This window comes from Buceros rhinoceros, unplaced genomic scaffold (genome assembly GCF_000710305.1).
Source record: "Buceros rhinoceros silvestris isolate BGI_N320 unplaced genomic scaffold, ASM71030v1 scaffold12195, whole genome shotgun sequence".
Classification (NCBI taxonomy): domain Eukaryota; kingdom Metazoa; phylum Chordata; class Aves; order Bucerotiformes; family Bucerotidae; genus Buceros; species Buceros rhinoceros.
Window position 1 is genome coordinate 1 of NW_010413466.1, and position 22,858 is coordinate 22,858.

At 42.7% G+C, this 22,858-nt stretch overlaps 2 protein-coding genes across 2 annotated transcripts in view; both read left to right on the top strand.

The window, feature by feature from the left end:
• Nucleotides 1–130: 130 nt before the first annotated feature.
• On the top strand, nucleotides 131–11,227 carry RABL3 (RAB, member of RAS oncogene family-like 3; the record flags this gene model as incomplete). Its single annotated transcript, XM_010136750.1, has 7 exons — nucleotides 131–222; nucleotides 1,379–1,508; nucleotides 4,360–4,474; nucleotides 6,024–6,174; nucleotides 6,685–6,756; nucleotides 7,756–7,794; nucleotides 10,418–11,227. Coding segments are annotated over 7 exons (665 nt in total), but the record flags the coding sequence as incomplete, so codon positions are not given.
• Nucleotides 11,228–22,209: 10,982 nt separating this feature from the next.
• The window catches only part of HGD (homogentisate 1,2-dioxygenase), a 27,382-nt gene continuing 26,733 nt past the window's right edge, over nucleotides 22,210–22,858 (top strand). Inside the window, exon 1 of the mRNA XM_010136749.1 lies at nucleotides 22,210–22,224. Within this exon, the coding sequence (XP_010135051.1) occupies nucleotides 22,210–22,224 (15 nt within the window). The remainder of the gene's footprint in view (nucleotides 22,225–22,858) is intronic.

Genomic DNA, 22,858 nt, shown 5'->3' on the forward strand with positions numbered 1-22,858 from the left:
TACTTGCCCCGCTCCCACCTTTGCCCCCACCGCTGGGCGCTGACCGGTGGCCTTTCCGCGCTACCGCCGGGGCCGCCCGCGTTCGGGTGGTGTTTCTGCCCCTCAGCCCTTGTCCTCTGTGCACTTCCAGGTGTCGGAAAGTCTTCGCTTGTTCACCTCTTATGCCAAAACCAGGTGCTGGGAAACCCGTCCTGGACAGTGGGCTGCTCGGTGGATGTTCGAGTAGGTGATGTGCCCGACCTCGTGTTAGCCCTAGCTTAACGAAGAAGGGAAGGGAAGGGCATTGCCATTTTTTTTTAATTATTTTTGTTCCTTACCTCCCCAGGAAGAGGTGTGTTTCAATGTCTTGTTTTGCTGAGGGCTTAATCTAGTCTTTTGAAGCAAGCAGTATTAAACGTGAGCCAAGCACTTCTGTGAACAAGTTTTGAACTTCCAGGGTTGTCAAAATCAGACAAGATTCTTGGCGTTTGTAGCGCCTCTCCTTACTGCAGTGGCCACTGGCTTGTTACGAGTTATGGAGCAGCTAGTTTAAGTGAGAAGGCGCAGAGTTTATTCCACGCTTCCCTGAGAAACAGTTAATGCAGAACTAAAGTGTCAGCCAAGCAGGGAAAAACAATCTGCTTGTTCAGTTTGAGGATGCTGCCTGTGACCGTAGGGTTGCTTCTCCTTCTGTCTGCTCATTGCAGGACCTGCTGTAAAAAGAATGAGGATATTCGACTAGCAGATTTTTGGCCCAATCTACAGTCCTCGTGGGATAGTGATAAATGCTTTTTTCCTTAATCACTCTTTGCTGCATTCTCATTGATATGCATTGTCATAGGGTAGGAATATATTTCCAGAATTTGGGGAAAGAAATAGGGCGGTCTTGTTGGACTGTAAAACAAAACTACTTAGCTGATCTCGGAGCAAACATTCGTGATTCACTAATTCGGTTGAGATGTCAGTGAGAATTTGGAGATGATAAGGATGGGGTCAGTTGGAATTTGATGCGGGCACCTGTGTTAATACTCTTGCAGTACTACCGTGTGGCTTTTGCAATTGTAAGAAGTCATGACCTTACTTTTTCATCTGCTTTAGCAACATGCTATTTCTAAGCACATCATGTGGCGTTAGGTTTGTTAATACTAAGGTGGAAAGGATACTCCCTGGTGACTCACCAGGCTCCTTGTCATATAAGAGCTGTGGTATGCAGTGACCACTGCTTGACTCATTTCAAATCTCTGTAAGTAGACGAGATGGAATGGTGTCAACGTGAGAATTTGCAAATGTCTATACAAGTATAATAATCCATTCAGCTGAATCTGTAAGTGTTGTGCAGATTAACTCCTGTGATTAACTCCTGATGCTGTGGTTATGCATGATGTGAATTTTTCATCAGATCCATGACTACAAAGAAGGGACTCCAGAAGAGAAGACCTACTACATTGAGCTGTGGGATGTTGGAGGTTCAGTGGGTAGCGCCTCTAGTGTGAAAAGCACACGAGCAGTATTTTATAACTTGCTGAATGGTAAGTTTGCTTGCTGTAAATCTGGTTTTATCACTGTTTCTGTCATGAGCTGTCTCTCGGTTCTGGGGCAGGATTCCCCTGAATCTCTTTTCTAATTCCAGTTCATTTATTTATGCAGGAAAAAACTCAATACCATTTGTAGGCAGAATTTCATGGATGCAGTTTTGAACTGGAAGGCTATTTTAGGCAAACCTGTGCAGATGAGCTTTATCAGTCTCTCACTTCAGTCTTGTGCAGCTGGCTTAGAGGGGGTCTTTGAAGTTGCAGTAGTGTCCCTTCCAGCTACATCTGCAGACAGAAAGGTTGCCTTCACCTTGCTTATGCAGAAATATTATTTATGAGTTCTTGTCTGTTCAGTTCCAAAAGGAACAGTAGGGAAATAATTATTTGAATTTATATTGATTTTGATAGTTATATCCTTCACTGGCAAATCTGAACTCTTCTCCCATAAAATTCCAATATGCTGATAATGTCTTGCCTCTGATCATTTGATTTGCCAAATTGTTAAGAATTGAATCTTGCGACTCGCTGTATGTAGAAACTAGTGCTTTATGCCTTCTGTTGAGATAATGACTTAAAGGCCTAGTAGTTCAACTGTACCACTAGTAAGAGCACATAAGAGATTATAAACTCAACAGTGCAGTATTTCAGTTGTTACTTTTTGGCATCCAAAAGGTAACGTCACTAAAAATAGATGTATACCAGATTAACAACTGCTTCTGAAAATCTGTCTCAAATGTTCCATCTGAGGGCCTTTCAATAATGTGTTAAGCCATACAGGAAACATTTTTGCTCTATAATTATTTAACTACTTAGCTTTTCCTCCTTTTCCAGGAGGAAAACTCTTGCTTATATCGTTAACCAGACCTCTGTAAATAAGACTTCAGTTGAGTCGTTTGCCCTCAAAGCAAGTTGAGTCAAGATGTGCCCTCTTTGGTATGTGAAGAAAAATGCATTTCTTTTTAATGCCCAATGCACAGCATGCCAGTGAGTGTGGGTCACACTTGGAAATATCCTAGAACAGTCCATTAGGAAATGAAATCTTGAACCTATGTGTCTGAATTGTAATTTATGATGTTTTTAAAATAGAGTTATTTATCTCCACTGCCCAGAAGATATTATTGGGCAGCTTGCATATGAAAACTTGGTTGACTTTGGTAGTTAGCCTTGGCTCTGATTTCTTTCATTACATTAATTCCTTCTTTAGAGCTTGTCTCACAAATTGCCTCTGTTTGACCTGATTGAAGAAGAGTGTGTTCCTTCTGCCTGACTGCTTGTGCTTTCTGAGCCTGCAGAGGTCTGAAAACCTGAGATCCAAAGACAGTTAATATTTGGTGGTGGCAGCATCTGTGCAGCCTATCAGGGACATCTGGTCGTTGACAAGTTTAGGTATGGTTTGCTCTTGGTTTGACTGCAGATCTTCTGCTTTGGTGACCGTGCATCTAGTGTGTGGACTGTGATAGTCCAGGACAGTGACTAGGCAGTAAGGCCATGGCTTGCAGACCTTCATGGGGGAGGAACATTTCCTCCAGTAGTCACTGGTCCTGTCTGCTGGTTTTTGATATTGACACAGTCTTTTTCTGCTGGTGCAACTAACTGTGTAGGTTTTCCCTGAAGCAAATAAGGGAACTGACCGATCAAAAACATAACTGAGGAAGGGTGTCTGGAGGTGGAGAATGTTTCTCACAGGTTATGCAGCAGTGCCTCTGAATCTCTTGCTGTAGGCCAAGTTATGTTGTATCAGGGTTTTTCTCCCTACACTGGGGGTAGCCGTGCAGTTGAGTTGCCCTTTTTTGCCATTACTGAGATAAACACTTTGAAATATGCTAGAAACTCTCATAGGGGACTCCATGCACAGTAGTGTGGGGTGGGGGAAAATGTTTGTGGAGATGTGGTTTGTTTGCAGTGTGTACAGTGGGTGCTACTTTTGGGAGTTAAGGTAAAAGATTGAATTAATGGGTCTTCTCCACCTGTAGGCTGTGAAGTGTGTTGAGAATGAATCCTGATGAACATAAGAGGTGTATTTCCATTTTGGCCTTGAATTAATGATTCTTTGAAGTCTGGAGGAAGTGGGAACATTCCACAGGTTGCAGAAGGTGTGAATAAATAGAAGAAATTTGCTAGCAGGAGTTGATAATTGAGTTAGGAGCTGCGGTTGTCAGAAGTGGATGTCTGTTAATAGCACAGCTAGGAAGATTGGCTGGCTGTTTTTCTATCTCAGAATTTATGTTTTGAAGGATCACGGTAATGAAAATGCTAGAAGGTTGATAAAGATTGATACATGAAATCTTATTAATTCATGTTTCTACCAGCCATTTGGTGGACTGTGAAAGTTTATCAGAGCCTGCCTTCCCCTTTGGAAACATCCCTGAGTAGCATTAGTTCTTGAAAATGCAGGAAAGACATAGTGCTCTCTAAAGTCTTTCAAACAAAGAAACAATCTTTAGACTTCTTAGATGGTGTGACAAAAAGATAGTCAATGTTTACCATTTAGGTAAAATGGAGAAAGGCTAAATTCTCTGCTGCAGAGCGAGTGTCAGTATCATTAGAACTAAACAGAGCAGAATCAGGGAAGCCTGCAAGCCTCTTGTGGATTAAACTCTGAGGTGGCTGTTTGTTTTTGCCTTTCATGATATTTTCTCTTAGGTCTTATCCAATTCCTGATAAGCAGCTTTAAAAAACCTGTTGCATCCTCTTATTTTCAGCTTTACTCATTCACTGTGACTGAACCGGTTATACATCCCTTTCTTCATTCTCAGATATCTGGGAACCTGCAGATGTCGATTTGGTAAGATAAGGAAAAAAATATATACCATTAAATGGCATCTTTCTGCCTTTCCTTCCACTTTAGGGATAATTTTAGTGCATGACTTAACCAACAAGAAATCGTCACAGAATTTGTATCGCTGGTCTTTGGAAGCACTCAACAGAGATGTCGCTCCAACAGGAGTTCTTGTGACAAATGGGTGAGTGGAAATCTTAGGTGCAAGGTTAAGACACAATAATTCCAAACTGTTATGGAAGTCTTTCTTCATCCCTAAGGCTACTTGAAGTCCACATGAAATTAGATGTGACTAGACTTTTAAGAGAGAAAGAAAAAAAGGGGGATATCAAAGAAAATCACTGCTCTTTTTCTTTTACACTGCCAATCAGGCCATTCTGCCAGTAGATTCCCAAACTGTATGGCAGAGACCTCGCTTTAAGGGAACAGATATTTACTGCATCCTTCCTTTGCCGGAGGCCTCTGTGAGAGTGGGCCCAGTCCTTGATACTTGAAGGTTGTGTGTCTGTACTGAGACATGAAAAGTCAGAAAGTGTCGTGAGATGGTTGCTCAGAAAGTGTCGGGAGATGGCTTGTCTCTGTTTGCAAAGGCTTTCCCTCCATGCACCAAGACTAAGGAAGTTCACTTTATTTTTGGTTTGGGTGATGGGGAAATTGTTTTAGGAGCATGGCTAAAAACAAGCTTAGAAAACTCTGCTTAAATAGCATGTTCATAATTAAGTTTCCAACATCTTGTCAAGTATTTCCTCCTGTACCTAGTGCTGCTGTTACACATGTAGTTAAGGAGGTTTTAAGATCATTAATAAACATACGTGAGCGGGGAAGCAATAATAAGAGGTAGCTTTTTGTGGGAAGAATATGAATTGTTTATCTGCCTGTGCTGATGTGCAGGTGTTTTTGTAGAAACATGGGAGAAGGGAAGGAGCATTTGCATTATATAAACTGCAGATTTCTCCAGTCTTTCCTCCTACAGGTTCTTCACTGTCATTTTAATTTTTGAAAGCTTAACTTCTGTCAGGGACAGGTGCTCAGCCACTAGGAATTGCTTGGTCAAATTGTTGGTGTTGGTTGAAAATTGCTTTCTAGAAAGCATGGTTAGGTAAAAATGAAAGACAAGCAATTATCCTAGCTGAGGAGAATGATTTGAGCTTGGATTTGTGATGGCACTTAACTGCAAAACTATTAATTTTATAAAGGCTATCTTTGATCGTTATTCATATCTGAATCAAAGCTTCTTGGAATTCAGCTTGTGATGACTACTTTCACTCAACTGTAGAAGAATTAGTAACTTGACACCACATTTCTTTGATCTAACAGGGAAAGTAGTAGTGTTTCACAGCTGCAATTTATTTCATTGTCCCTCCTTAAAAAGTGCATTGTGTAGGAACTCTAGATGTTCAGAGATGCCAGCTCCCTGATCTGTCTCTGGTGGCTGCATATGCTTGGTACAATATTGGAATTTCTGTTTCTTTCCTTCTTGTGTTAGCATTTCTTCTGCAGTTCATCTATGCCGAGAAAACCTACTCGTGGTTTCTATTCTCTTTCCTTTCAATTCCTGTGTAATGAATGAGATGCAGAAGCCCTTCCTTAATTTACAGATACAGCACGTTCTTACTTAGATAAATAGTGATCCTAATAAATTAATGACCATTATTTGAAAGGGACAGAGGCGCCCCTGTGCCAACTTACATGACCATCATTTCATTCAGAATTGTGTTTGTTTCCCTCATCAGCGACTATGACCGTGAACAGTTTGCTGATAACCAGATTCCACTGCTGGTGATAGGAACAAAGCTGGATCAGATCCCAGAAACTAAGCGGAATGAAGTTTTGACCAGAACAGCTTTCTTGGCTGAGGATTTCAATGCTGAAGAGATAAATTTGGTTAGTATCCTTGTCACCAGTGTTTTTCTTTCTTATGGGAGTGAGTCCAATTTTTAGTAAGTAAAGATGTTGTGACAAAAATTGGGCTTTTGGAGATTTTCTCAGTAGTGCTGGAATCATGCACATTTTGATTGGCTGTCCCTCTTGCCAGATGAAACAATCATCTTTGTCTCACTATAGGGAGGTGTAAAGGGTATTAGATAAGGTCACTGAAACTTACGATTGATGTTTAGGACTTAAGTTTTCTCTTTCCTGTTCTTAGTGCAAGTAGCAGAAGGAAGACCTGGAGCACATAGAGGGTGCACTTAGAATACTGCAGCTGATCCACGGAAGTTTGCCTTTTCTCTCAAATGACTGTGGAGCAGAAATCAGCAGACAGATACACTCTCTTTTCTCTAGCTGATTGCACGTGCACGTGTCAGGGAAAAGAGTACACTGATTTCCGTGTGTAAGGCTTCCTTGCATTCATTTCCTTGTGCTTGGTTTGTTGTTGTCTTTTGTGTGTTCTAGGACTGCACCAATCCTCGTTACCTGGCTGCAGGTTCATCCAATGCTGTCAAACTAAGCAGGTTTTTTGATAAGGTATGTCAAGTCAGTTAAATTATGTGTTACTGTTCTATATATTGAATATTGTCTGTGATTCCAACATGGAACAACAGCTAGCTGCTCCTTTCACATAACTTTTTGAGTTGGTTCAAGCTGGGTGTGGGGGGGGCCAAAGATTGGTCTGCTTTTGGAAACCTCCAGAGAATAGCTGATCTGCTTGGAGATTTGATTCTTGATCTGCATAGAGCAGTGAAAAAGAACTCACAAATATGCAAAGACACTCTGCGTATGTTTTTTGGGTCCAGAGGACTTGCAGACAAGACTATGGTTAGCTCTGTCCATCCTGGTTAAAGCAAACTTTAGGAATTAAGAAATTTGGCATGTTACTCTCCCCTCCTGCAAAAGAGAGCATCGAGGCCTACTGTGAAAATGACAGAAGAGTGAAGCAGATCAGGTCCTGTAGCCAATTGTGCTTCAGAGGAAATTTGGCTTGAGTTTTCTTTGGAGGAGGGTGCAGATTGTGCAGAGGGATAGAAATCACTTTTTGATTCTTAGATTGACAGTACTGCCTCCATCCTTAAGCACAGACAGTTTGTGTATCATTCTTGGAGGCTGAGTCAGGCTACCTCCTCTCAAGCATCACCTATGTCCAGGAGTGCCTAAGAACCACTGGAGTTCTTACGCATCTGCAGAATGAGCTTTTTCTAGTGCTCAGGACCACCGTACCTGCAGGGAGGGATGGGAATAACTGTCTCTGATGCAGTAAGAAGACACCCAAACCATCACCTCCGTTACTAAAGAGGGCTGAACAAATTAGGTACGTAGAAGTGCAAAATGACACAGCTTTACTAAGAGTGGCTGGAGGTGGCAACTCCTATGTGTAATAGAGCATTGCACTTAAAGCAATAGGCCTGCAGTGGAGGACGTGGGTTCAGACCTTGGCTCAGTTATCTGTGAGTTTCTGTACTCATGTGTGGAGTGTTGCTTGGAATCTGAGGTTAAGCATGTGACAAGGTCATTCTCTGTTTTTCCCAGGTCATAGAGAAGAGATACTTCTTAAGAGATGGCAATCAGGTTTGTAATTTTTCCTCTGTTTTTTGTTTTGTTTCTCCCTGTGTAATCTGATCAGCTGACAGGATCCTCCTTAAAACATGGGCTTCATGTGACTTAAACGATACTCTGTGCTGGTAATTGAGTCTTGAAATCTGTGGGAGCACTGCTGTTTTGGATAGAGCAATGGCTGGCTTTTGTCAGCTGAAGTACTTGTCTGTAATATGATTGGCAGTGAAATAATTAAGTATGTTAGCATAGTAGAAGTTGCAACAGTGAGGTAAAATGGGCAGATAGGATCTCTTCCAGATCCGTCAGCTTCAAGCTCTTTGTTGCAGATTTAGGCCAGAGGAACTGTCCCGACGGTCAATGAAAAAGCATTTTTTTTTGTGCAGCTAGAACCAGCATTTTGTTTTGTACAGGTAGTTTCCACAGAACCAGTGGTGCCACAGGGTAAATGGCAGTTTGATACCAGCTCGTAATTCATTCCTAAATACCTGAATTAACTGTGTTCAATACAGTTGGTGAACAACTAGAAAAATTAATCTTCTGGTCTGGGCAGGCCACTTCAACTTTTTGTGCCCTTCGCCTTCCCATGAACAGTCTACCACGAGGAGAGTAGCGAGGTTCCGCTTACCAGATCCGTGAGGTGCTTGCAAATCACTGTGAATAGCAACACTGAAATACAGTCAAATGAATCGTTAGGTGTAGCTTTGCAGGAAGCCCCTTAGGGAGAGTGTGGGGAAAAAATAGTCACCGATTACAAAATGCTTACTTGCTTTGAGCATTTTTTTTTGCCTTTTAAAAACAAGTTTGCTTTTTCTCTTTCAGTTGATGCCTTTTTTTTCCTTCCCTCTCCCCTCCTCTCCACATTCTAGTGAAAAGATGTTTTCTTTCATGGGGATAATAGCTTAATGCAGAAATCTGCTTGTGCGCTGCTTGTCTTTGATGCATGATGTAAGATTTTTATTTTTCTTGTTTGATCAATTTTAGTGGCTAGCCAGGGATTAACTTTATATTTTCACGGCCACGTGCCAAAGACTGCAGCCCGCTGATCACTACTTTCACCTACCTCACTGACAAGCTCGCAATTAAAACAAATCTTGAGTAGTGGACAGTCATATTTAAAGGGACAAAATCCATATTGGAACTGGAGATTTCAAGATAACCTCTTAATGTTGTTATTTGAAATTATCTGCTTAATGTAACTGTTAAAAATGTGTTTGTGGGTTTTCTACAATAGGTCTCTTCAATCACTCGTGTTTTGAGGAATTTCTTTTACAGACTTTTTCAGGATGAAAAGAATGATAAGTTTCAGATTGGTTGTAGCTATGACTTCAATCAGATCTCTGATAAATAAATGTTACTCTTAATTAGCAACTTTGATATAAAAAATGCTAAAGCTGGTAAGGTTTCACCTATGGTATCCTGCTACTTTCCAGTTATAATGACTACATTTTTCCTTTTTGAATTCTGAAAGCAGTTTTCATGAGATGAACCTTTGTGCAAAATCTGCGTGATTTTTCCCTTAGAGATTATTGCTTTTCAGAAGTGAATAAAACAATTCCTGAATGAATACCTTGCATATCTGTTTGAGTTTGGGGCCGGAAAACCCTAACAAAATTTAAACTGTGGGGGTTTTGGTGGACTTTTACTTTGGGTAAGCTCTTCAGCTTTCTCAGTTTACCAATGAAGTGTGTAACCTAAACAATCTACTTTGTATTGTAAATTGCATTTTCATCCCATCCCATCCATACATGCACTTGTTCTCCTGGTTCAATTTGTAGTGATGGTTAACACCTTCCAATTTAATATACTGTATTTCCTATGAGACTGTGGAATTGTTTTGGGAGGATGTGTTTACTGGGTCTGCTGTTTCTGCTTGTGTGTAGTTAGATATCTAAAAGTTACTCTGGAATGCAATCAAATAGTTTTATGATGCTAGTAGGAGAGACACCTTACACAGATATTGAAAGCAGTCTACCTCTTTCTTTTGGGGTTTCACTGGTGCATTGGATTGCAAATCTGTTTGAAATACCATTAAGCCAGAGAAGCTTCTATTAGTTCCAAGTAGATTTTCTCTGTACACAGTCACTGTCACGGTGTAAGCTGTTTTGCAGCCAATCTGTAGATACTGAAGTGCTAAACCCTTTGCATTGTTGCGGCCATTTCTATTCTGATGGTTTTCTTAAAGCCTTCAGCAATTGATAAAACTCTCCTTTCAACTACCGGTGAAGTGCTGCTGTCTCAAGTTAGAAAGCATGAAGTCTCAACAGCCCTCTAACTGTTTTATAGTTTTAAAGAAAGGATGGAGGAGAAATTCTCATATGCATTTGAATGTGGGGGGAAATACGGGCTTTGAAATTAACTGGTTTAGGATTTGCCCCAGAAGCGAAGGCTTTCATTGTAACCTTTGCCAAAAAGCCTTAAGGAGCTCCATAGCAGAAATGAGCCATATTCAAGTTTTGCAGCTTGTTTCATTAATGGTGCTCCTCTAGCAGTAAGCTGAAGCTTTTTAGTCCTGATTCTGGAGATCGCATGAAAGAGGAAGGCATTGTTGCAGTTGGCTTGGTAACGACCACTCAAACCTGAGCTAGAGGGAGCTCATGCTGATTCTGACATGACGCCTTATCTTCCCTGTCTCTAGATTCCTGGCTTCCCTGAAAGGAAAAGATTTGGAGGAGGAACACTGAAGAGCCTTCATTATGATTAAACACTGAAGGAGTGGAAGATGACTTCTCTGAGTTCCTAAGGTCATTCCCATTCCAACTGGATGCTGGAAGACAGTAATGCTTATGTCAAGCAGTGTAAAACAAGGTTATGGACTGATAGACTGCTGACGCTAGTTTTGCTGGAAAAGACTTGGGGAATAATTTCCAAAATCCTAATCTGAAACCTAGAGTGTTTCTTAGGATTGCAGGCTGGCTGGATATAAGGGAACATTTGGGGGAAATGTGCAATAAATTCAATGCCCCCTCACGCTGCTGTGGGAAACTTTGTCATGCACAGCACACATATGTGACGGTTTTGTCTCCATTTTGGGAAACTTATGGGCAATCATTGCAATGAATTACATTCATCTTACCTCTAAAGGAAAGATGACGCTGAGGGGGCTTCTCATTTACAGTAAAGTGAACAAAACAAGTGAGCAAAATACGAGGATGGGTGAAGAATGGTCTGAAAGGTAATAGAATGCCTTCATGAAATTAATGGTGTTGTCTCACCTGGAACACACTGTTCAGCCCTATGCAAAATGTATAAAAGAAATAAGCAAGAGATAAAGAAATACTTTAAGCCTTAAAAAGAAAATAAGTAGTAGAAAACAAGTGGTCTTAATTGTGCTGCTTAAGTTAAGATTGTTTACTTTGGAGAGGACAAAGTGAATCAAGTAGTTCTGTTTATCTTTTCATAATTGAGTGTGGTCTTGTTCTTGTATTAAATTAAAAGGCATTTCATTGAAAGCTGATGGGAAAAGTATGTTTTTATCAGTGCTTATTTGGAACAAAAGTGACATGGTCTCAATGAACCTGAGGGCCTAGCAGATTCGGAAAACATGAAGTGCAAGAACGTCCTCTGAATTAGAATGAACAGAAAATTAAAAGGGATCTGAAGCCTTGATTAGAAGGAAAGTTCTGTAATAGGGATCTTTCCTTTTTGTATGTAGTTCTAAGGATAAAGGAGGCTTGACCTGGTCTGTTCTACTGTGCAAGCTGTTCTCTTCCTCAACAAGAGGAAGAGCAGAGCTTTGCACAGTTTCTCACCTCCCCAGTATTATGTGGAGTGGTAAAAGCCTGATTTGTGGCAGTTGCTTCTTTCCCCTCCTTTCTCACAGTCACCTCTAATGATTAAGCCTCTGGCAAGGGCTAAGAGCTGGAGTTAGATATAAATACAGATTAATAATAAATGGGGATGGAAGAGAGTAAAATACTGGTGTGAAATTGACATCGAGCAGAGTTCTGCAGTCTCCAGATTACATGTGCCTGCAGCTCTTCTCTAGCAGCTGCTTCGAAATAAATGGAAAATTGCCTTTGCCACTAATCAGGCATGAAAATGACAGCTAGGTGTACCAGTCAAGTATATTAAAAATATGGATATTTTGCTTTTCCTTAGGCCATTTCCAGAAAGATCTCAGAGCATTTGCAAACATGAGTGCAGTAATTTTTTAGATGCCTGTATGAAACAGGTTATTAGTTTACATTTAGTTTACAACCAGGGAAAATAAGGTTCCAAAATATTAGTAGCAGAAAACCCATGTCTGAGCTATGCAGCTCATGGCAGCACCAAAATCTCTCTCTGCTCCTTTGACAAAGAAAGCTGAAATTATTATCTCAAGGTCAGGTCTTAGTGTAACCAGATCTGGGGCTCCCTCAGCTTACTAAGGAACTGCAGAGCGGAACAAGCAGCCTAAGGCTAGTTCTTCCTTCACCCTGTGGCTTCTTTAAGAGAAATGGAAGAATTGCAGAGTAAGTGAGGCCATTTAGTTTAAGATGCTGCATGAAGCAACAGTTGCACAGGTCTTACTTGGAGGAAGCAACCTTCCAAAGTAGCCCTCTTCAATTAATCAGAAAAGGAACATTGCTCGGCATGCTGTAAGGTGGCCTCGGCCCTAATTCCAGATCCAGGAAGTGGAGGGAATGCATAGTCCTGTGTGTTGGTGGGGCTGAAGCTTATGACAGTGAGGATTTAGGACCAAATTAGAAAAGATACTGTTGTGGTGGGAGTGAGAGAAGATAATGGGAATATAAAGTAGAAAGAAGATAAAGCACTGAGGAAAAATAGTGCATGTGGGCAAGTGGTAGAGGGTCAACAGACTGAGAAGTGTCATTGAGGCTGTGGCTCCTGCTGTAGACTCAGCTAAGCTTGCCTGGGCTCACTCATCCAGCCATGAACCATTGACTTCTCCCAGGATATCTCCGTCCGTGCTTGAACTGACCTGTGTGGTCTGACAAGTGACTTCATGGCCAGTCTCCATGGCCTATCTGCAGAATGAAGGAGGCTTTCCTGCAGGCATGATTTTGATGTGTCTGTTTATCAAACCGTTGTGTTTTCGGTGTATTGGGAATGAGAATTCACCCTGTTTTGTTTTAGCCTGGCTGCTTAACTTGAAGCAAATGAGGACCAGCATTGCTGCAAACTGTTCATGTTGTCACACTATTTATTCTGATATTACCACCCTTAACTCTGTCCTGACATAAACAAATATTTTAACTTCAATAATTAGCTTTAATTCACTGAAATCCTTTAGATAGCTGACATTTGTTTATAATTCTAAAGGGTAAAGGCTAAGTTTCTGTGCTCTCTGCCTCAGTAGCCCTGAAAAATGATTGCAGACCCATCTCACCATGATTACAGTGTTTTAGCATTTATGGTCCCAGATTAGATTGCTTTGTATAACACCTGTGAGGTTTTTTCCATGTATTTTTACCCGCTTTTCTTCTCATATTTCATTAGGGCCAAGGTCAGGCTATTAGCATATTGAATTTGTGTTTTAAATCCTGAGATTCCATGGATATCCCATGCTCGGAGTTTGGATAATTGCACTATCCCTGTTTTGTGGTTTTTACATTTGCGTGACTGACGCTCTGCAGCTCTCTTGAAAAAGCTCCGTATGATTTTTGTTAGGAGTGGTAGCTTCTGTTTTCCTAAATGTAATGCAGAGGAAGAGTGGACTGATAACTATAAATTAGACAAACCGTGGGAATTGGCAGAAGTCACCGGCACCATTAGTCTGCTCACTAGGGGTAGCGTGGGATTAGGTACATAATTTTAAATATTTTAAAGACAGTGGTGGCTCCATACACAAGTACCACCAGTTTAGCTCCCTACTTCGGGTGTACCCATATTGTTGTCTATGGAGTAAGAATATCTCACACCTGCTATAAAATACCAGGATCCACTGGGCAACCCAGGTTGACTATCCCATTCTTTTTATTGACTTTGTCCTTACGTGCTGCCCCATCCCTTCCATGCTTCTGCTTTCCTTCTATCTTAAAATGCCTGAAGATCGGTTTTAAGTTGTCACTAAAAAAAAAAAAAAGCCGTGTTGGTCTTTCTCCCAGGTGTTCATTGTCCAGCTAAACCCTTTTTGGTTTTCGGATCATGGGCTCCAGAGCAGTGGTTATCTTACACCTGTCTTAATGAAGTGTCTTGAATCCAACATCTTAGCTGTTTTGATACACGCAGGTCTCCAGTCCAGATTAACTATTTCATTTGTTTAGATCCCAGCAGGTAACGACAATTAGGTATAATTTTCCTTTTAGGACAAGGTGATGTGTAATGGAGTCATGTATGTCGATCACATTGCATTTGTTTTTGAAGGAAATGCTGATGTTCTTGTCAGAACCAGGAGTACGTCAGCAGCTGGAGTTAGCTGCATTGCTGTTTGCACCTCACCTGTTTCAACTGCCCATTAAAGTTTCACCTTCAGGCTTGGGCTGTGACACCAGACAACTTTTCCGTGTCACACTTCTCTACTCCTTGTACTTTCATTTCTCTGTGCCTGCCCGTGCCCCGTATGACCCTTCTGTCTGTCTCGTCCAGCCATACCCCCATTCTGCGTTCCTCCAGCTCCCTTTCTCCCAATTTCTATCCCTTTTTCTGTCCCCACTTCCCATGTCCCACCTGTCTGACCCTCTCCATGTCATTGGGGGTGTCACCTCTCTCTTTGTGTCCCCTGCTTCACCCTCTGGTTCCTCCTTTCTTCCCTTTTTTCACTGTTTCTCTCCTCCATGCTTTGTCTCTCCTGCTGTACCACTTAGGGTTTCTCAGTGTGTCCGTGTCTCTCTGCTTTCCTTCTGTCTTTCTCTTCCTCTCCCTCTGTCTGTTGCTCGGATGTCTGCCACAGGCACACACATTTCACATCAAATCACTTTTACCCAGTTTCTTTAAACTGGAGCTACTCAGTCTCTCCATGTTATTTCCTAGGCAGGTATGCACGCCCAGATGCTGCGTGCCAGAAGTGTCCCTGGAAGTACAGTTGAGATGTGCTAGACTTCCCATGCACGCCCAGGTGAATTGTATAGCAAACAAACAATGAGCCTCCCACTCTTCCCAAGGGGCTTGGCAGAGCTTTCTGGTTGGTTTATGACCACTTTGATGACTGAGGGGAGTCAGAAGCATGAATATGTCTAAATATGGAAAACCCCTAAATCTGCCCCTCTTGATTTTCATGCAGAAAAGTAGAAAACCCGTATGTATAGTAACCTTAAATTCTTGAATGTACATTTTTGTTCTTGTAGCAACAGGATTGCCTGCTCATTGCAGCAGTCTTTAGCAAAGATGCCACTGGCTTTAAGCATGTGAAAAAACTATCCAGTGATGGGCTTTTGGGAGCAACCTTAATTCGTATTTTCATTATTGATAATAATGTTTGCAGAGGTAGCTGCAGTATGTTCAATTTATCACAAATGAGATATGAACTGCTGTGTTGTAGTCTGCAGTCAGTAGATTTTTTTTGGTTAGGTACAGTGAAATTGGGCTTGAATCCTCATTTCTCAGTTGATAAGGAGGTGACAGGTTTTACTGATCAAAAACGTTCTGCTTTTCAGCAGAGAGCTTAATCCTTCTATTTCTTTTGTTAGTCAGCTCTTCTTGTTAGAAGTCACGTTCCTGTCTCACTGTCCTTACGAGGACGCTGGTTGCTTTGGTTCCGTTATGAGGCTGAGCAAGTCTGTGGCTTAGTGCACTATTTTTCTTTGACAAAAATCCATTATCGTTATTGATAAACCTGTCACTGTTTGGCAAGTTACCAGGAAGTGCTCAGGGGCAAAGCTTTGCTTAGGGTGTACTTTGCTGTGGCACTGTGCGTTAGCTCCTCAGAAAGACACTGGTTTTGGAAAAAACATCATGTAGGTGTCAGGTGGAAGAGGGGAAGGAGAATAAAATCAGTCCCAATCTTTTTTAATTTCAGATGACAGATCAACAGCAAAGCTCTGCTGCCTAGGGAGAGCTTGATTTGTAGCCAGATGTATTGTTCTTAGTGTTATCCACTTGTGCTACTGTGCGTTTATTCTAGCATCTGATCAGTAAATGGGGAAATATGTTTCTTTGTGGTACATGAGAACCCAATGAGGAAGAAAAGCCTTCATCATTAACTGTGGGTATAAGAGCAGCGTAAGGGCTTTTCGATCGTGCGGTCAAAGCTGCAATAAACTGTGATTCTCAGGACCTGAGTCTAAAAGGATCTTGAAATCAGATGCATCATGAGTGTGATGATGCCTGAAACAGTTAATAGGAAAAAGCAGATTTGTCATTTTTTTCTGGTTTCTTAGGATAGAATTAGTAGCTTTCTGAAGGTCGTGCTTTAGCACAGCTTTGAGGAAAAGTCCCCTGGCATGTCTGTAAGGAAGCTGGTTTAGATGATCAGAGCTATCTGTGGCAGAAAAGGTGCTGTGGAATCTCGGTTTGGCAGTTCAGCTGTTTGGCCATCCCCTGCTGCAAATACTGTAAGGTACAGAAATGTGGGTTTGGTTTGGGTTTTTTTCCCCTGCTTTGGCGTTGTATCGTTGAGATACAGCTAAGGCTTATCAATGCACGGAAACTCTAGTTGCATACCTTCTGAAACCGCACAGGGAAATTCCTTCTCGGCATACCACCACGGACTCCTCACAAAAACATACTGAATACAAGACAAGGTTATAAATAAAAACACTCACTCTTTCTTGACTAGATGAAACAAATGGGAGTCTGGGCTGTGTGGGCAATCCATCTCAAAGTTCAGGAATTTTTTGATGAGGAAGAGCATGAAGTGAAATAGTGTGTGATTAACCCATGCACATCTACGTTCCCTTTGACCTGAAAGTTAATGTTTACATAGTGGAAATGCACTGCGGGCTTTGGGTTAAAGATTTATTAAAGGACAAGGTGGCCCAGTAGTGCTGAAGGCTACGATTACGTTCAGAGTTTTTTATCTTGCTGTCTGATGCCATCCTCTCTTCCTGAGGCTTGTTCTATGGTGGCTTACGTGGGCTTGGTGGCCTCTCCTACCCTTGATGAATCAAACACAGATCACAAAATTCAGTGACTGTCCAAAATCAGCACCCTCTTTAGCCATTGCACCAGAACGGGGGAGGACAGAACAGGGCAAGGTGACTAAATTTTCTCCTGTCTCCTAGGAGTGGTTCTTCTAGCTTGAAGGCAGAAGCATCACGGCAAGGTGAGCAGGTGGATTCTCCAGCCTCTCTTCATGGGGCATCTGCTTTTTGGTGATGAGGAGCGTGTGCTCCCTGCTGCAGAAACTTTTATGATCTTTCCTATGCAAATAAATTATAATAATTAACCTGCCTGGCGTCTGCTGCTGAATGGTCCCAGAAAAATGACAAGAACATATTTCATAAGAGCCACTCTACGAAAAAGTACCTATTATTAAAAAAAGCCTTTTTTTGCTACAAAGCTGTTGACAGTGATTAAAAAAGTATAAGTATTATTGCTTTATTTTCTCCTATTATGGTGAAAGGTTCAAAAAAGAGATTAAATTCCCTGGTACTAAAAAGGACACTGGCAAATAAACAAAGACGGCTACTCTAGAGAGCTCCTGTCCCATTTGGCAGTGTGTAAGGGGTTAACAGAGAGAGAAGAAATGCAAGTTGTGGAAGCCGAGATCACAGAGACAGGCGCGAGTCGATATATTAATAAATATGTACATCAGTGAATGCATTTAACTGGACAAAGATAGGCAGGAGACTGGTTCCTCTAGCCCTTTCGAAACAAGACCCACCACCAGTGGGCCGTTGCAACAGCAGGTCCACAGCTGCACCAGAAAGGCACTGTCCCTCACTTGCCCCTTGTGTACATCGTGCATGGGGCAGAAGAGCTTTACTCTGGGGACTGGACAGCCAGTTGCTACAAGAAGTGATGGTGACCCCTGGTCCGGTAACGGCACTCATCCTAGCAGCACTGGCAGACTACACTCCATGCTGAAAAGTGCTGTGCTAAGCACTGAGTAGAAATTTGGGAAGGTGTTGGTCCTGCTCTGGCGAGTGTGTACCCCGATAAAGACAGGTACACAGCCTTGCCTCCGCCACGTGGCACTGAACACACATTGCTTAGCAGAGTGCTAATGGGGAGCACAGGGAAGCAAAGGGACTGCTGTCCCACATCTCTCCCTCCCTTTACTCCCGGGACCCCACAGGTCAGTCACCCATGCAATGCCCCACTACCTGAACTTGCAAAAGGAAACAAAAGGCCTTTTAATGCCCGTGCTATTAATTTGAGGGTTTTGAGCTCCCTTTGTCTATTGGATGAAATATAAGCTGCCTCATCTTCTATTTGAAAGGCTTTTTGCATTCTCCCCCTCATCTTTCGTTCACCACTGAGATACTGCAAACCAGCTGTTAAATTTTCAAGCAAGCTCCCTGGTATTTTCTCTCATTCTGCCTCTCTAACTTAGATGAGCTACGTGCACGTCTCTGTCGTGATGCCTGTGAGAACAATTCACATCTAATAAGCTGCTGGCGTGCAGGTACCATACAGTTGCATATACATCATGTGGTAGCAAATACAGTTGCATTGATGTCTTATGCTTTTTTATGTATCTCTTTTGGGTCTTGTTACGTATTTCAGTTGAAATCTCCTTGGAGTAAAGGCCGTGTAAAGGCACGTGCCAGACCGATGTCATAGACACAGATAGATAGTTGAGAAGACACCGAACACTTTTTATACTCATTCTTCCGTGCTTAATTCATTGTGTTTATGAATCCTGTTTACATGATAATTCATTGTGTTTCTGAATCATATTTACATGATAATGAAGACAGTTGGTAAAATATTAATGAAGTTCATCTATACTTAATGTTTCATAAGATCTATATTTCAGAGCTGCTGCAAATAACTAAAGTGGTCGTTTAAGCTAAATCACAGAACCACTGAGGTTGGAGGTGACCCCTGGAGATCATTTAGTCTAACTCTCCTGCTGGAGCAGGTTGCCCAGGACTACGTCCAACTGGGTTTTGAATATCTTCACAGCTGGACAATGCACAGCCCTTCTGCGCAACCTGTTCCAGTATTTGACCACCACTTAATATTCACCTTTAAGGGCAAAAAGGAAAGTCCACAGAACTGTAGTAGACCCTCGAGATAGATCCTCGAGAAGGGATGCTCCATCCCTTCAAGGCAGCTAATTGTGGAAACCACTTCCAGACGCATGAAGGACATGAAGATGGTCAGGAATAGTTAGCACAGATTGATGATTTTCCTTTTAAATGGGATGGGCTAGGTCAGAAACACCATGGAAGCGTTAAGAAATCTTCTTTCTATATTTCGTATAATTTGGAGGTCAATAAATCAAATGTCAGTTCAACAGTGTTTCATTAAATAATGTTTTACCCTGCATGGAATGGAAAGGCAAGGTTAGGCAGCGTAGTAAGCTTTAAAAAATTTACATGGTTGTGTAATAGTGAAAATGCTTTGTCCTTTCTTAAGAAACAAGAGCAATCAGAAAGCAAGCCTACCCGTGATTAAAAAGCAACACCTTTATTTTTACCTGCCCCACAAGAAGAGTACAAGAGAACGGCCTGTAAAGTGGTGTGAGCAAGATGAAACATAGGGTCTCAAGGGAATGTAAGCTAAAATGTGATGTTATCTCTCCTGCTGCATGGGTCAGCAGAAGGGGATCTTGGAAACCCTTGAAACTTTGCAACTTCAATTTGCAAAACTGTAGTCAAATGTGTAATTCTTCACTGTCAGAAAATAACTGAGGTGAATTCTTTACTCTTAAATATTGTCTGGTAGGAAAGGAGTCTCAAGGGTAGGTGACAGGTCCTGGGTACTTTATTTCTTTGTCAATGATGAATCACCGCTCAGGGTGAACTAACGTATTCGCAGTCTCTGCCTTGAGCTAGAGAATTCCTCGCTGTTGGTGCGGTTTTTTATGGCAAAGCTGGAACAGGACAAGGAGAGAGCCTTCCTGGGCGACTGGGAGGATGGCAAGCAGCAATGGAGACCTAAAGACAACTTATAACTTGGAGATTACTTAGTCTATATTCTTCTAGAGCCTAACACAAGGGTGTCCAGGGCTATGGTTCAAGACTTTCAGGTGCTGCTGTAATAAAATTATAGAAGTTCCCAGTTCTACTTATCCTCAGCCCACCCACATTGTAAAGGGGCTAATTTTTGATTTTTCTTAGAGAAAACATGACTTGATATTGTACAGGTTATAGACTCAGGTTAGCTGAGTCTATTCCTGGTGACTATGTGATAAAACCATTAGCATCGTGAAAGAAGAGCCCACCTCAGCCCCTGAACAGTCCCCCAAGCTGGGGGAGCTGGAGGCAGTGCGTCAAGGTGGCTCTCGGGCAGACAGAAAGTTTAGGAAAGGATGTGACACGTGCTTTCTTTGGTCATCTCTTCACAACACTCTTGCTTGTTGGTTGAGAAGCACCAGCTCCAGCCAGTGCTGCCAATAAATGTCTTGCTATTTTCCAGACAAGTCTTCAACTTCAGCTCTCTACCTCCATTTCCAAGTAATTCCCACACACACCGTGTCTCCAGGGCTGTATCTGTGCTTGCTTTGTTGCTCTCTGCTCAGTGTTTGTCATGTGTGAAACAGTATGAAAAAATTAGAACTGGTTCAAACATCTTAGCTGTGTAGATAAGCAAATGAAGAAACGAAGAAGAAGCAGGTGAGGTGTCAGAGCTGCCAGAGCTGTGGTGCTCCTGCTCCAGGGAGGCAAGTGTTGACGGGGAAGTGGAGATCCTGCGTCTGGTTGTGAGGCTCCCAAACACAGGCAAAAAACAATCAACTGCAGCAGGCTCAGCAGCCATCCTGTGAGGGACCAAACTTGTTCAGCCTGGAGAAGAGGTGGCTTCCAGACAGCAGCTTCCAATACCTGTGAAGAGGTTGCCAAGAAGACAGGCTGGAGACCACATCCTGTGAGGGACCAAACTTGTTCAGCCTGGAGAAGAGGTGGCTTCCAGACAGCAGCTTCCAATACCTGTGAAGAGGTTGCCAAGAAGACAGAGCCTGGCTCTTCACAGCAGTTCGTGGTGGGAGGATGAGGGACAACTGGCATCAGTTGAAACAAGGGAAGTTCACGCTGCAGGTAAGGACAAGCTTTCTGACTGTGAGGGCAATCAAGTAGTGTGAGTAGTGAGGCTGTGAAGTCTCCATCCTTGAAAGTCTTCAAGACAAGACTGGATAAAGTCTTGAGCAACCTAGTCTGATCTCAGAGCTGACCTTGCTTTGAGCTGAAGTTCTTTCTGACCTGAGTTATCTTATGATCCTGTGATCCTCAGACCAGGGGGGACAGCCAGTGAAGATTAGCTCTCCCTCTTCCCCATCCATAACCATGGTCTTCATACTCCCCATCTTCTCTCTCGTAGCAGCCAGCCTATTTTGTCAGACTTCAAAAAGTGGCAGCTCTTGGTGGCTCTATTGTATTATTCAGGGTGGTGTGAGGAGGTGCCAGTTTTTTGAGACAACAAAGCAATTAAGACCTATCTCACTTGCAGCCCGAGCTTTTGGCTGCTGTGTGGGCCATGTGAGCCGGTAACTGCTTTGGGGAGGGAAGGCTTCCAGGGTGCTCTAGGAGAGGAGGTGACATTAACTCCAGGGTCACATTTGAATTTCAATGTGTGCCTCTTAGAGATTTCCTTCTGGCAGAACCCATAGAAGAGCAGGTCACAGAAAGGGAAAGAAATATTGCCTTTTTTTTTTTAATGAGAGATGAGAATTCAAAGTAAAAAAATCGAATAAAATCAATTGATTTTTTTTCTGCAACTTATGGAAATGCAGAGCTGCTTTCATTAGTATTCTGTAGCTAAATACTTGCTGCTGCTTCTTCCTCAGCAACAGCTTTCTTGAAAAATATTAATATTTCAGAGTTTATATGTTCCCCTCACTAGCTCTGATTGCAGGAACACAAAGTCCTCCCCTACTTTTGGCCCCAAAATGCTGTGTAATGTTACCACACAGTGTTTCACAAGTATCACTACCTTCACCAGGACGGGGACGTGATCCTTCCCATCCCCGATGTAACATGGCTCAGAAGCTATTTGGTACACAGGTAGAACATTGTATATGAAAATTGCTCGGGGCATAATTTATGGAAGAAGCTTATAAAACAGTTGGGAAAAATGTATTTTCTTTGTTCTTAAACACCTGTTCTTTGTCTTGTCCCCATGCGTGGGATATACAACCCGTTTTATAACATCTAAGAGAGAAAAGGACGGGTGAGGGAACCCAGTCCCCCTCACCCCCTGTTTGTTATCTTCAAATCGATCCTGGAGTTGGTTCTGCAGAGAAAGGCTGGCGTTTGGTTAAACACAGACTGGGCTGAGCAAACAGGTTGAAAATTCCCTTGGACTTTCTCACTTCCCGCGCTGTCAGCCTCCCACCAGCCCAGCTCAGCCAACCGGCCAGCCCGCTTTGCTTGGCAGGCTGCTTCGGCCAGGCACCTGCTTGAGGTTTGTGTCTGCTCCAAGAGGAGGAGGACCCGGACGAGGATGAGCGGCTTGCAGGTAAGGGGTTGGGTGCCCACGACCCACCAGTGCTGGCTGTAGACACCCCTTCTGAGCTGACACCTTTTTTTGGCATCTGTTTCACTTTAATGTGGCTCTTTTTTACACTTCAAGGTGTGTTTTTAAAGCTCTTTCTTGGGATAAAGGATTTTGCTGTGTTTCCTCCACAAATAGGCCTTTCTCTCCCTGTTCTCCTCCTTTGCGAAATTCTTGGTCGTTGTTGGTCCCGTTGCTGGATTTGTCCTCCTGCTGACCTCCGTGCACACCCCTCCTCCTGCCCTGGCTTCCAGGGGGGCGTTTTCCCCTCAGCCTATGAAATCTGGCTAGCAACATCTGCCCAGATGTTGCAACCTTGGCCGCCATCTTCCCTAGCAGCCCAGGGGACCAGCAGCTCTGCAGCCCTTTCTCTGCTGCTGTTCACCAGAACATGGGGGAATTTCAGGAGCTTTCCCTGCCACCATTTTCCAGGGCACGGGGGAGTTTTGGGAGAAAGGCAGGATAGGGCGGGTTTATGGCTCACGTGCAGGAAGACAAGACTCGCAACTCTCATTCTCATCAGCACCTCACTATTTTGGGGGCCAGCCACCCCGGGGCCATTGGCGGGCCGCAGGAAAACTGCAGCAGGCAGGGGGCG